Consider the following 14,987-nt stretch of genomic DNA (forward strand, 5'->3'; position numbering starts at 1 on the left):
TAATATATACATCCTCCTCCTCATCATCATCACCATGAGTGATAGCAATTTTATGCATAAAATTTTTAGATACTAAAAGACATGGCTTGTTATGCTTCATGGACCAATAAAGTATGTATTAGGAGGAACAGTTTATTTTGTGTTGGAATAGGAAAGATTGAAACAAAAAAAAGAATACCAAATTACTCCATCATTAAAAAAAAAAATTAGAGGTTATAAGGTTCCAAATCTCTTGGTTTTCAGTCCAACTTCTTGTTTCAATTACTGCGATTGACTCTCTCCCTACCCCTATCCTCATGAGATTACTGATTTCAGCCTACACTAAATTATCTTTCTGGCATCCTTACTTGGGGAACAAGGGCAGTAAGGGGAAAAGGAATGTGAACTGGCTTTGCTATTAGATAAGGTTTCTAAAGCCTTTGCCAAAGTTCTCTACCAATATTATTTGGAGACATTCAATTAGAACTAGATGATACATTTTGCGAGAACTAAGATATTGAAAATCTATTAAGTTTCTGGAGCCTAACAGGATGATGGTGAATGGAGACCTCAATAAACTGGGATAAAAGTGACTGAAGTCGAATTTTTCCTGGCAACTGAAACTGGAATATTGCCGCTTTCTGACAAAAAGGAAAGGAAATGAGAAAATAAACATGTGAACAACAAAATACTGTGGTCCCAGAAGGGACACGGACTAGAGAAGGTAGGATTAAATGAAATCTTCAAATCATCAGCTTTTTTCTTTTGCATTAAAATTTTTCATTTTATTGCTTTATTTCATTTCATTGCATTAAATACAAAGAAGCATTGCCAATTAGATTTATAAATTTATGATGAATCACCATCTATTAGGATAAATTTTTAAAAACATAAAAGAATTCACGTTTTCATAAATACCTCCTAGCAATATCAAATATTATGATTTTATGATTTTTGAAGTAAATAGAAATCCATTAACTAATTCTGATATTTGACATTTGCTTTTTATACATATTTATTAACTCTGATTTAATCTAGTTAATAAAATACTGAGCTTTAAAAATAAGTAAATTGGGGGCACCTGGGTGGCTCAGTGGGTTGGGTCTCTGCCTTTGGCTCAGGTCATGATCTCAGGGTCCTGGGATCGAGCCCCACATGGGACTCTCTGCTCAGCGGGGAGTCTGATTCCCCCTCTCTCTCCGCCTGCCTCTCTGCCTACTTGTGATCCCTCTCTCTCTGTCAAATAAATAAATAAAATCTTTTTAAAAAAAAGTAAATTGAAATAATGGTAAATTCACTCAAATGTGGGGTTATACTCTTTCAGTAAGTACTCCACCAAATAAGCAAGATCAAAGAAGAGTTGTTTGTAAAAAAAAAAAAAAAAGGGAAATCAGAGAACAGAGTGACAAAAAAATAGGCATTTATTTTTTTTTTCTAGTGTCAATAATACATGCTAGGTAAATCAACCTAGTATTAAAGTATTAAAAATTGTTCCATCAGTGTGACTAAGAAATGGATAAGAAAACAAAAATTGAAAAGATGTATATTAGGGCAAGTTATATTAGCAGCTGTAACAAACAATTTCAAAATCCCCATGGCTTTACACAATAAAAATTCGTATCTTGCTGACGTGACTGTCCAATAGAGTTCAGGTAGTTATTCAGGGATTCAAACTTCTTTCATGCTAGAACTTCACCATCTTCACCTTGGGACTTCAAGGTCACACTGGTATCTTCTGTTGACAGACTGAGAAAGTATCCTTTCTCCTCACTTATTTGGACCAGATGTGCTGCGTTACTTCCTTTCCCATTCCGTTGGCTAAAACTGGCCACATGACCTAAGCCGGCGTCAAAGAAAGTAGAAAATGTACTTGAGCTGAATGCCCAGGAGGAAAATGAAACTGTGGTGAATACTTGGGAGTTGTCTTAGCCATCATGTTTAACCAGACTAAAGTTTCATTCTGACATAATATTTATTTCCCACAAAAGTGAGAATTATAATAAATGCTACTCAAATGTTATAATCCACCTACATGGATGTTATATGATACTTTTCATACCTGTCAATATCAGGGGAAGACTGAATGACTGTCAAGTGCTCCCACAGGGCAACATGGCCTTGGTATGGTCTTCAGCCTTCAGGATCAGCGACTGGCTAACATAATCAGTGATGATCAAATCGGACTGTAGGCTGATGAATGATGCCAAGCAAAAATTATATGAGGCTTAAAATCTGTACAAGAAAGTCCATTTACAAATTTATAATGTGAAGGCATTTCCCCGTGATGATAAGGCTCAATTCCATGATCGGAACCCCTCTTTTTCAGAGTGCAAGTACCTAAGAAGCTAGATAATTCAGCAGAAATTGATTTGACTGGATACAGAATCACAATTAAGTAAACTAAGCAGTCTTGTGGCAGCATTAATTAGATTTAAATCCTGGACTTAGTATTTAGAAATCATGTAACCTCTGACAATTTACTTGATCTTCCCATCCCCGGTCTCAGTTTACAAATCTATTAAATGCGCACAATTATTGCACTTTCTACAAAGAGTGATTCTGATAATTACATGCAAATCACTGGAAAGAACATAACAGATGCTCACATAGTGAATAGTCAATCCGTGCTAGTTATTTTCATCTAGGCCCTGAGGAGATCCAGTAAAACTTCTTTTGATACCAGAGATGATCTCTTTAGAGACTTTTGTGTATATTCAACAAATTTCATATTTCTATCTCCAAACAATGCTGATCATAAAAATAAACCATTCTATCCTGAACTTTTTTTTTTTTAGGCTGCCACCTTCTTCATTTTACTTTTTTATTTCTTTAGCCGTACTATTATCACAAGTAAGTCAAGAGTCAGGAAACTGCTCCCAAAAGCTTGGGAGGAATGGGAGTGTGTGTGTGTGTGTGTGTGTGTGTGCATTTTTAAGGTCAGTTTTATATCATGAGAACAAGCTAAAGTCACTTCAGTTTCTTGGTATGGAGACCTCACTGTGACTCTATCCCAGACCCTATTAGTATTTATACTAAAATCTGCTTTATTTTTTTATATGCTAATAGGAACAATTATATCTTCATCCTTAAGTGAATATCAAGGAGTCAACAAGGATCTCAGTGTATACATGTTTTACTTTCTTTTTCTTCATGGATTTACTGTATTGTCAATAAAGCTGTTAAAAAGTAAAACAAGATTGGGGAAAAAGATGAGGTATGGGATGAATTCTAAGCAGAACAACTCGTACATGGAAATGTCTTATAGAACAAGGAGCATAACAAATTCAAGATGGCCAGTACAGCAGAAGAGCAAACTGACATGGAATGGAGGAAAGGGGACACTAGTCAGGTCAAGCCATGCAAGACCTTGTAAGTCAAAGAGTTTTGAATGTATTTTAGTAATCATAGCAAACATAAAATTAAAAAATAGCAAAAATAAAAAGAGCAAATAATAGTAAATTTCCATGGTACTTACTATATAAACATTTTCGTCCTAACACAGCTGTACTATCTACTATGCGTACCAGAATTCTATAGATAGAGTAACTGAGGCTCCACTTAACCAGTAAGTTTCTGTGCACCTGCATGGCACTGTTCTTGTGACTATTAAGAGTAAACATTCATTTAAGGATTTTTTTTTTTTAAGATTTTATTTCTTTTGACAGACAGAAATCACAGGTAGGCAGAGAGGCAGGCAGAGAGAGAGGAAAGGAAGCAGGCTCCCTGCTGAGCAGAGAGCCCAACTCGGGGCTCGATCCCAGGACCCCGGGATCATGACCTGAGCCGAAGGCAGAGGCTTTAACCCACTGAGCCACCCAGGTGCCCCTCATTTAAGGATTTTAAGCAGAGTTTGGCATGGTCAGCTTTGTCTTTTTAAGAGTTTATTCTCATTACAGAGTGAATATATAGCGGAGGAGACGACAACTTCCTGTAAGTCAACTATTGTTGTATTCCCAGGATAGTGACTTACATTATGGTAACGGTGGTGGACACAGAGAGAGAAAAAAAAAAAGTATTGATAGATGTTTGAAAATAATACTGACAGGTAAAGTGGACATAATGATCCTAATTGAAGTGTAATGCTTGGCACATTCTTTCTGGTCGATTAGATCATTATAAAGACTGGCAAACCTTCCATTTACATCATTTACAATTTCACTCTTTCATTCAGTGATCTTTGCATTCATTCACGAAGGTAGTTATCAAATCGGAGTATCCTGAACTCTTTTGTAACTTTCTTTCTATCATGCCTATGTGATATTTTCATAAAGTTCCTCATTGGAAATTCAGCTGCCGATTAAGTGCTGAGATCAAAAGGTATCAAAATATTAGGAAAAAACACACACAGTATGTTTTATTAGTCGGAACACTTTCTTCACCACAGCGAATGGCTTGTGACCATCCTCAACAGGTATAAGTAACATGTTCAATAAGAACTCAGGACTGACAGGGTTCCCTGGCAAGGGAAGGCAGTCGGGAAGAAGTATGACTGTTGTTTCCAAACGCACTGGTTTTTTTTTTTCATAGTTTTACTCTGAAATTAAGACAAACATATTAAGTAGACCCCGTGGGAGCAATATAGTCCTACAGGTCATTTAGATGCGCTTTTTTGCTAAGAGACAAATGGATTTGATTAAAATTATTTATAACCAAATGTTACCACTTAAAATGGTGCTGAGTAGAAAGGCTTTTGTAGAAAGGCTTTTCTGTGGATAACTCCTCTGATGATTGGAGAACGAAAGTCTCAAATCTTTTGCGGTATTCTTAACGATATAAATATTGCTGGTAAATCTCGGGACACATCATCTGCTACGAGGAAGGAAACTGAGTCATTTTTCTACTTAGAGTCTTGACGTCTCCAGGGAGCAGAGACTTAATCTAACACACCTGAGGGCCATGTCAACTCCCTTTTCCCTGAGATTGTGTTGGGGTGCTGGATTACTTACATGGAGTCAAGGCTGTGTGGGTGCAGAGGCCGACGCAGCCCTTGGGACCCTTCCTGGCACTGTTACGCTCCAACCTGACATCTGCTGAAACTTCCCTCTACCCAGGTCACTGTCGGTTGGCTAAGCAACTGTCATCTCTGGTACAGACATCCTCTTTCATAAGCATGGAAAGTATGCCTAAATACAGTCCACCATGACATAAACTATCTCTAGCTCTAAAGCCCAGCGAAAAGGGGGTAGAAATTGACAACTTACTACAAATCAGTCCACGCAGAGATGTGCACTGCTGGTCCCACACCGGGAAGACTATGCAAGCACAGGGATGGCTAAGTCCAAGGCCGTAGGCAGGAGTGATCCTCTGTATTTACTGTGTTCGTAAAATTCAGGTAAATATAATTAAGAGGTTAAAACAGTTTAGTAGGGAACAGTTCAGAGTAAAACGAGGAAAAATAATGGAGGAAAGTACAGAAAGGAAGAATATTTATGTCGGAGCCTCGATTATATTTGCATTTGAGGGTTGCCTGTGGTAGCTTGAGGAAAAGGGGCAGGGATGTTGTCTGGCCATTTGTGTTTATTCCCAAATTTAGGTTTCAGTAGCGTAAGCATAAAAGTCAGCCACATGGACAGCCAGGTGCTCATGCTTCCCTGGCTTCCTTTCTCTGCATGCATTGCCTCACAACTTTGTATCACAGTATGGAAATTGTTAAAAGAAGAAGAAAAAAAATGACAGAAGCCTAAACCATGTCTATTCAGTAGTGAGAATAAACGTGTCTGCAATGCAAAAGCTTCCCAGGAACAGCATTTTGAGTGTATAGTTCTGGGATTTTGCTGAGCTGCAAAAGCGCTCCTTTCCCTAGGTCTTCAAAATTGTTCAACATTCACATTTTATTAGCAAGGAAGCATGAACAAAACAGGTTCCGATAGACACAAAAGCTGTTTTTGCCTCATTATACTGGATGACAAGTGAGAGCTTAGAGCTTCACGTCAGATGAGTGGAAAAACAATTATCTGTAGAAAGTATGTGCAAACATTTTTCCTGCAAAGCTAAAGATTCAAGGCAACGTGTCTGGAATGTGTTTCTCCCGTTAGGCTCCCTCCCTTCCATGAAACATCTGTCTCAATTTCCGCTCTTCCTGGAGCCTCCTTTTGGTCTCTGCAGGTCTATTCCTTCTAAATCTGCTTCATTCTGATCCTGCAGATGGAAACCGTATGTCTCCTTGTTTAAGGAAGTATGCTCAATCTTCTCAAGTGGAGATTCTTGGCCAAGTTTTACAAAATCTTTGTGTATGGCTTCCTAATGCACCAAAGACAGTATGAGTTGTTTTTGTTTGATTCATGTTTTAAGTACATTTAAAGTGAACATGAACACATTCGTGATTCTTATCAATAAAATCTCTAAAATTAAATGTAGAGCTGTGAAATAGATATATTCTGTACAAACAATTTAAAAATTATATTTAAGAAGTACTTGTTGATCATCTATCATGCTACAGGTTTGAGTTACAAAGATAAAACATGTAACTTAGAGTGTACCAACTAGTGGGCTTGAATAGGCAGAAAACTGATGGCGTCATTTCAATACAGTGTAGGAAAGGCAGAAGTGGGGAGACCCTACAGAAACACAGAAAGAGACACAATTCAAAAGTGTGAACTGACAAAATAGTTTAGTGTTCCTTTAAAGGGATGATTTTCATTTGTGAAGCAATGTATTCAAATTTATGAAAAAAAATACTAAGTAATAAACGTTTCTTTAAAATATTGTGATTATCTAAAATATCTATCTAGAATACTCAGAAAATATCTGCCCTAGTTCTGTATTTATTTTACACATAAAAGTAATACTGTGCATGTCATTTTGACATTAAAGTTAGAAGGTAATTTGTGTGTGTATGTTTGTTTTTGCTTGTTTAATACATGCAAATAAAGAAGGGTAGAAAGAATCAAGCAGCCCTATCAGGGCTGAAAAAGGAGAATCTGAGATTTCTGGGGCTTCCATGAAGAAAGTATGTGCCCAACAGTGGGCGCTGCCTATTGCCAACTATCTTGAACAGATTTTCTGCTTAAAGTGACAAAGTTGTCAGGGAGGTAGACATTTACCAAGTAATACAGAGGAACAGACATTGAGGCATGGGAAGAGATTTGAGAGTAAGGAGTTATTCTAAATGCAAACGGTGCTGCTAAGAGCTGTTACTCATCACCCAAAATATGCAAGAGAAAACCAAGTATTATCTAAGAAAAATATTTGAGCATTTTTTTTTCCATTTTAGTAAGTTCCCTCTTTTGTCAAAGCTCTCGAAAAGGTCAATGTAACAAACTCAGGTATTGTCGGTAATACCTGTTACTCATATCATAATCAAATCTATAGTTTTCATAACTCCATATATATTTTTCTTTTGGTAGAAATGATACTTTACAGTAAAACAATTGGAGAAGTGTAAACTGTAAAACAAACAGACAAACAAACAAGCCCAGAATATTTGAATCTAGGAAAACAAGGATTAAAACGACTGGAGCATACACCTTAATTTCTTAATGGTTATTATCTTCAAAGGGAATGGAATCTGGACTTCAGGGTGAAGGGGAGTTTGGGATTTTATTCTGCACACTTCTGGATTAATTTGAATCTTCCCCAGCAATAATGCATTCTTGCAATGCTATGTATTTAGAAAACAATAAATGAGGCTTTTAAAAAATGAATAAACATGTGAAAACGTTTGAAAGAGCAGGATGACCAAAAAAAAACCCACCAAAAACCAAAAACCAAAAAACCATGGGCATTGGAAATTATTACTACGATTTGAAAAGCAAAATTAATTAAAACCAACAGTAACTAGAACCACATGTGCTCAGCCAGGCGAGACAGCCCTGCAGCGTCGAATTTCAGAACACCAGCGACCTCTTGTGGCAAAAATGGATATGTGTAAAATTTGTGTCGTGCCCCATACATAGTGTGGGTGATTAAGAAGGTTGCCTGATGAAATTCTGTTTCTTTTTCAGTTTGAAACAGCCACAGTGATGCCTTCTGGGAACAGAGAGCTCCTCACCCCACCCCCACCGCCGGATGAGGCTGAAGAGGAGGAAGAAGAGGAGTCCACCCCCAGACTGATCGATGGCTCCTCTCCACAGGAGCCTGAATTCACCGGGGTCCTGGGCCCACACACCAATGAAGGTCAGGTCCATCATGGGTGATCTGAATTAAGTCCACTTGGTCACACCTCAAAGCTGCCAACTCCAATGCCACAGGCAACCCACATGAACCACAGGGAAAGTTTTGCCATAGGCTCGGTTTGAAGCAGGAGATACACATATATTTTATATTCAAATATTAAACATTTAAGAATTCAGCTTTGGCATGATGGAAATTATCAAATAACCAAAGATTTGGGACAAAACTATTGATTTAACATCATTACTCTAAACCGTTGTGGTAGAATGCATTTCTAGAACAAAGAATCCACTACATGTTAGAGCAAGATGGGAATCCAGGTCTGACAGAACAGGCCACAGCAGTTTAGGGGGATAAGGTGGTGGTGGCTGATGGTGATGACGGCAATAGTAATAATATTTTACACTGACTGGGCGCAGGCGATCTGTGGGTCACAATGCTTGCCTCACATTCTCTCATTTGACTACTACAACCTCCGTGTAAAGGTCATAGGTCTTCCTTATTGAGGAAACGAGCTCCAAAAAATGGTAGGAACTTGTCAAGAGATCTCATAGCTGTTATTGCACACCCTGGATTTTTTTTTTTTTTAAGATTTTATTTATTTATTTGACAGACAGAGATCACAAGTAGGCAGAGAGGCAGGCAGAAAAAGAGGGGGAAGCAGACTCCTTGCTGAGGAGAAAACCCAATGTGGGGCTTGATCCCAGGACCCTAAAGGCTGAAGGCAGAGGCTTTAACCCACTGAGCCACCCAGACGCCCCTCAAGCGAGCCTGTTCTGATTCTTGTCTGTGTACTTATTGGAACATGGGCTTCTTCTCATTCAGTCCTTGGGAGAAGCCGAGTGGAAAGCATTCTGTAACACTGGACTGTATCTTGTACCGCCTGAAGGTGATCTAAACCAGAGCCTTCTAGTTAATGAGGAAGCGTTCCTGTTGCTAAATACAATTCTATGATCTGTCTCTATTTCTTGTTAGAATGTGTCCATGTCATCCTTGGGGGCACTCAGACGGACTCACACCAGAAGGCTTTCCCACATGGAGAACGGCAGAACGAGGGGGTGTAGAAAAATGAGTAGAATTCCCATTGCAAAAGTATATGAGTATAGAGTTGGAGCATCTCTATACCTCTAAGTTCTGGAGACATAACACTTATCTTAAAACGACTACTGTTATCATGGATATTTTTGTGTAGTACAGGGACACAGACTTGCAAACAAATGTAGAAGCAATAATGTGTTCCAAGTCATACAACAAAACTCTGTACAGAGCATACTGAGAGAACAAGAGAGGGAAGTCACTCAAATGCCAGCTTTGGGACTTCCTGGATATGCAGTCTGGATCAAGCCATTCAATACTGTTTGTCTTGGTTTACTTATTTAAAATATGGGATGATAAATAATAGATCTTACTTCATAGAATTGTTGTAAGAATTAAATGAATGAATCTTGTGCCGGACCCATCGTGAACATAATAAATGTTAGTTATTCTCCTAACTCTGTTATTGAGAGAAGAGTTTATTTTTCTACTCTCAACAAATGTTTCAGTGTACAATACAGTTTTGTTAACTCCAGGCATTATGTTGGACAGCAGATCTCCAGAACCTAATCGTTTTGCATAACTGAAACTTTACAGTTGTTGACCAACAACACCTCGTTGCTCCCCACCCAGCCCCTGGTAACCCCCATCTACTCTCTGCATCTACCAGTCTTTAACTGTTCACCAATAAGTAATGTAAAAGTTGGCTTTTGTAAAAGGCTGTGGATATGCCAACCACTAAAGTGTTTTATGTATATGAACTCTTTGAAGAGCCGGAATGATACTATGTATTAGGTATTGTCGTTTCCACTTTACAATAGAAAACTAAAACCCTAACATAGTGTAAAAGTTGTCGAAGATCATTGAGTTGGTACATAGTGGTGTTGAAATGTGAAGAGAGACCACAGAACTCTAAGCCAGTATCTCTGAAGAATACATCATATTCTTTCCACATAGTTACTATTCTAGGGAGTAGTAGAACACTCTCCAAATAAACCCCAGGAGATGCACACACAATAGAAGGAGTACCCAGAAGAAAGTTTCCAGTAGGGAAAGTAAAAATATCTAGAACATGATTTACTTTTAAGTAATTTCAGATCCTTCAAAAGTTGACTATCTGGTATCATTACCTATATACTCAGCTCTGTCAGCCAAGCCAAGCACAACAGAAAAACATAATGCCTAATCTTTTCAAAAACTTTTGTCAAAATTATGGCTCAAGAATGTCAGCTTTGAAACTATATAAAACATCTATGACTTTGGGGGGGGGGGTGGGGAGTTATCTCCGGAGTAGAGCGAGGGTGAGTAATGAAGTTAAAACTTTAATTAACATTTTAATTTCCACAGGCTAAGCATCACCAGAAATTCTAAACTTTAAAATTAAATTTAAATCTTTTTTTAAAAGATTTTATTTATTTATTTGACAGATCAAGATCATAAGTAGGCAGAGAGGTAGGCAGACAGAGAGAGAGGAGGAAGCAGGCTCCCTGCTGAACAGAGAGCCCGATGCGGGTCTCGATCCCAGGACCCTGAGATCATCACCCGAGCCGAAGGCAGAGGCTTTAACCCACTGAGCCAACCAGGTGTCCCAAATTTAAATCTTTTTAATAAAGATTTTCTTTATTCACTTGAGAGAGAGAATGAGCACCAAGAGAGAGCAAGAGAGCATGAGTAGGGGGAGAGCAATAAGCAGATTCCTCACTGAGCAGGGAGCCAGATGTGGCGCTCTCAATCCCAGGACCCTGAGATCAGGACCTGAGCCAAAGGCAGATGCTTAACCTACTAAGCCAACCAGGTGCCCTTAAATTTAAGTCTTATATACTCAACAAAGTTAAATAGCTTGGAAAGAAATATTAAATCATTAGTAATCAAAATATCATTTTTTATGATTAATATAGATTTCTAAAAACAATATTCTGAAGCCATATAAAGTAGACTTAGGTTATGAGTGGAAGAAAAGAGAATTAAATTATAACTGGTGTGAATATATACACATATATATGTATATAGCATATACATATATAGTATGAATTATCCTAAGCAATTATTGCTAAAGCAAAGCCATGAATACATAGAAGACTCAAATGCCTTACTTTTTAAAATTTTGTAAGTGGCAACTATTAATTTATAATCATTTGAAAAATCAGCAAGTGTTAAATACTTTATAGCTTCCCCTTAAATTGTCTTTCTCAGATTTCCAGTCTTAAAATAGTTTTCATTCCTGAAGCTATTATTGTAATTAACTTTCCTACTTAATGACAGCAAAAAGACCTTCGTAAGCACATTACTGGTTCTTGATCACAAACCACAAGTGGATCCTGTTCACTCAATTTACACACTGCCAACATATCTGCTTATGCCTATCACCATCGCCCTCTCTTCCTTCACAAACATCTCAACAGCATTGTCTACATTTGCCGTAACTATCTCTGCAACCCCTACTCCCCTCTTCAACTGGCGGTTAATCTGGCTTCCAGCCCCCTCACTCCGCAGCTCTTACAGAAGTTGCCTATAGCCACCCCAACGACTAATCCAAGAGATTAGTCATTCTAATCTCTTAATTTACCTAACAGTCCTTAACTTACCGGACATCTCAGCAGCCGTTAGAAGGTTTTCTATTCCCTTTTCCTTCTCCCTCTGCATCTGGCCTCCGATACATCTTCCCATTCTCTTTTCTTCCTTTCCTTCTGGTCATTGCTTTTCTATCTTCCTTCGAAGCTCACTGTCCTCTGCAGGACCGCTGAAGGAGACTGAAGGAGAGTGCATGTGCGTGCAGGTGAGTGCGGTAGAGACTGACCGAGATGTTAAGATATAACCCAGCCTTACAAATATCTTTGATCTCTTGCCTTTTCGCTATGTCATCATGAGCGCAGCCAAGCAGCCGTCATCTTTGATCCAGGTAACAACTCCTCTCCACTCTGTCCACTCTGTCCACTGGCTGTCCCTCGGTCTGTCCACTCTGTCCACTGGCCTTCCCTCGGTCTGTCCACTCTGTCCACTGGCTCTCCCTCGGTCTGTCCACTCTGTCCACTGGCCTTCCCTCGGTCTGTCCACTCTGTCCACTGGCCTTCCCTCGGTCTGTCCACTCTGTCCACTGGCCTTCCCTCGGTCTGTCCACTCTGTGCACTGGCTCTCCCTCGGTCTGTCCACTCTGTGCACTGGCCTTCCCTCGGTCTGTCCACTCTGTCCACTGGCTCTCCCTCGGTCTGTCCACTCTGTACACTGGCTCTCCCTCGGTCTGTCCACTCTGTCCACTGGCCTTCCCTCGGTCTGTCCACTCTGTCCACTGGCTCTCCCTCGGTCTGTCCACTCTGTCCACTGGCCTTCCCTCGGTCTGTCCACTCTGTCCACTGGCTCTCCCTCGGTCTGTCCACTCTGTCCACTGGCCTTCCCTCGGTCTGTCCACTCTGTCCACTGGCTCTCCCTCGGTCTGTCCACTCTGTGCACTGGCTCTCCCTCTACCACACCTTCAAGCACAGTGATTTCCTAATACGCAAATCTGATCACAAAATACCCTGCCCATCCTGAGGATAAGATGCGACCTCTGTAATAACAGCCGATAAGGCCTCTGGATGGTGTGTCCCACACATCTCAATGTTCTCTGTGCTATAGCCGCATGGACCATCTTTTAGTCCTTCCAAAGGGAAGGGCCTTGGCCCATGCTGTTTCCTCTACCTGTGCACTCTTCACTCCCAATGGGAGGTACATGGTCAGCTGCTGTTCCTGCAGATCCCAACTCAGTTATCACCGCCTCAGAGAACCATGGCTGTCAGACTGAGTCAAATTCTCCTATTTTATGCTCATTATTTCATGACATTTTGCAGATTTATCATTTTATTGTGTGACTCACATTTATCTTTCATAGAAGGTCATAAAATAGAATTGCGTCTCCCTAGAAAGGATTCAATACTTACATATTGAGTGAATTTATATAAAGGATTATTACCCTTTTTCTTGAAGCAGATTGTTTCAGTGGGGTGTTTAAATATTGAACCAAAGACCTAATAAAAATATTATGTGCGATGTTTTAACTTTACAAAAACCAGTCTTAATATTTATATTTGAAAAGAGAATTTCTAATGAGTATAAGAGCAACAACAACACTATAGCCACTGGGTCATTTAAAAGAAAATTTAAAACAGTACAAAGAATGTACTAGTTATTATGGCTGCTTTAATTGGTACATTTGATTTTAATCTCCATTTATAGAAAACTATATAAGAAAATATGAAATATACCAGGATGGTCTGTATGAGACTGTAAACTTATTTAACAAACATCTAATCACATTATCTCTTAGCAGCTGTTTTTGTTACTTACATGTAATTATTTGCCTCTACCTTTTAGACTTTCCAACCTGCCTTCTGTGTACGTGTATAAGTACCACTGTATACTGTGATGACCGTGAACTTGATGCTATCCCTCCGCTGCCCAGGAACACTGCTTATTTCTATTCCCGCTTCAACAGAATTAAAAAGATCAACAAAAATGATTTTGCAAGCCTAAGTATGGACAACAGCACTAATTTCCTTGTCTTCTTTACAGACTTTCTTAAAATTATTGCACTACAAAATGAAACTTGAATTTGAAAATATGGCTCATAAATCAACTATTTTTTCCTTATTTAAATATTTGAAGGTTTGCTTTAATTATGTGGGGAAAAATGAGGAAGAGTGAAAGGTCATAAGAAACTATATATTTTCAAATAAAATTTTCAAGAAATAGAATCATAAATACATATATTTTATAGACTAGATCTCATTATCATGTCATGACATTGAGTGAAATGTTGTGGTCATATAATTACTAGGATTTGGGTTGTTTGAATAACTTCCATTAAGGCACAACTGCTTTATGATTGATGCCTACAAGCCTACATTCTGACTTTATAATTGTTGCCAACTTCGAAGAATTTTGGAACTTGTCTTTATAAACTGTTTCAATCATTTGAAAATCTCTTTTGAACGCCTTTGTATTTTAATGCTAATGTATCTATAACGATGAGAAAATATAGCAATCTGTCATTACTGAGGAAAACCTTTTAAATAGTAAAATCTAGACAAAGCTTATGAAGACTTCAGGGAAAAGACCAGATAAATATGTGTCAATACTGTTGTTAAAATTATGCTTTCTTACAAGTACATAAATACGTAGAGTATCGGGAGGAAACAATTACATTTTCATATAAAGTAGTTAGGAACAATTATTTCATTAGTTGTCTATTGCTAGTTCACTTCATATTTCTATTTGCTGTCATGTGGGAAAATTTATCGTCGTACTTTTATGTGAACAAAACATATTTAAGAGTGTTTAACCACCTCCCTCATTTTTCCTTCTAGATGATTTAAGAAGGATCGATTTGACTTCAAATCTAATATCTGAAATTGATGAGGATGCATTCAGAAAGCTACCCCGCCTCCGGGAGCTTGTCCTGCGTGACAATAAAATAAGGCAGCTCCCCGAACTGCCAAACACTTTGACATTTATCGATATCAGCAGCAATAGGCTGGGAAGGAAAGGAATAAAGCAAGAAGCATTTAAAGTGAGTTTTAAGTCTGGATATGGAAGTTTCTCATCCTTCTAGCCCATTTGCCATCCAATGACTAGCATTTTTATTGCCGTAAGCAGATTCAATTTGATGAGATTTTTACCTCCTAAAATAAACTACACCATACTATTTACCAAGCTTTTGGGAAATACTGCGTTTTGCTAAGTTCTGAGGCTGACGGAACAAGAGGGACGGAGAGCAGAGCTTGCACGAACTCTGGAGCCCCTGAAAACGGTGTCAGCCAGGCCATTTGGACTTTCTAAGAACTCCACTCAAGACCAATATTTTGTGTGGCCTAAAGGATGACTACCTG

General features: G+C 38.7%; 1 protein-coding gene and 1 long non-coding RNA gene across 4 annotated transcripts in view; one reads left to right on the forward strand and one right to left on the reverse strand.

The window, feature by feature from the left end:
• The window catches only part of EPYC (epiphycan), a 39,003-nt gene that overhangs the window by 15,881 nt on the left and 8,135 nt on the right, over nucleotides 1-14,987 (forward strand). Inside the window, exons 1-4 of one of the 2 annotated variants that reach the window (XM_032346793.1) lie at nucleotides 585-703; nucleotides 7,923-8,094; nucleotides 13,474-13,632; nucleotides 14,466-14,668. In XM_032346793.1, the coding sequence (XP_032202684.1) occupies nucleotides 7,941-8,094; nucleotides 13,474-13,632; nucleotides 14,466-14,668 (516 nt within the window). In that variant the 5' untranslated portion in view covers nucleotides 585-703; nucleotides 7,923-7,940. Of the gene's footprint in view, nucleotides 1-584; nucleotides 704-7,922; nucleotides 8,095-13,473; nucleotides 13,633-14,465; nucleotides 14,669-14,987 lie in introns of those variants that run through there. The other variant, XM_032346792.1, reaches the window with a different exon arrangement.
• The window catches only part of LOC116593033, an 81,581-nt gene continuing 67,995 nt past the window's right edge, over nucleotides 1,402-14,987 (reverse strand). For both annotated transcript variants that reach the window (XR_004286713.1, XR_004286715.1), the window contains exons 3-4: nucleotides 2,039-2,169; nucleotides 1,402-1,816 (exon numbers count right to left, since the gene is read on the reverse strand). This is a non-coding gene — a long non-coding RNA (uncharacterized LOC116593033). The remainder of the gene's footprint in view (nucleotides 1,817-2,038; nucleotides 2,170-14,987) is intronic.

The sequence above is a fragment of the Mustela erminea genome, chromosome 6 (genome assembly GCF_009829155.1).
Source record: "Mustela erminea isolate mMusErm1 chromosome 6, mMusErm1.Pri, whole genome shotgun sequence".
In the NCBI taxonomy this organism is placed as follows: domain Eukaryota; kingdom Metazoa; phylum Chordata; class Mammalia; order Carnivora; family Mustelidae; genus Mustela; species Mustela erminea.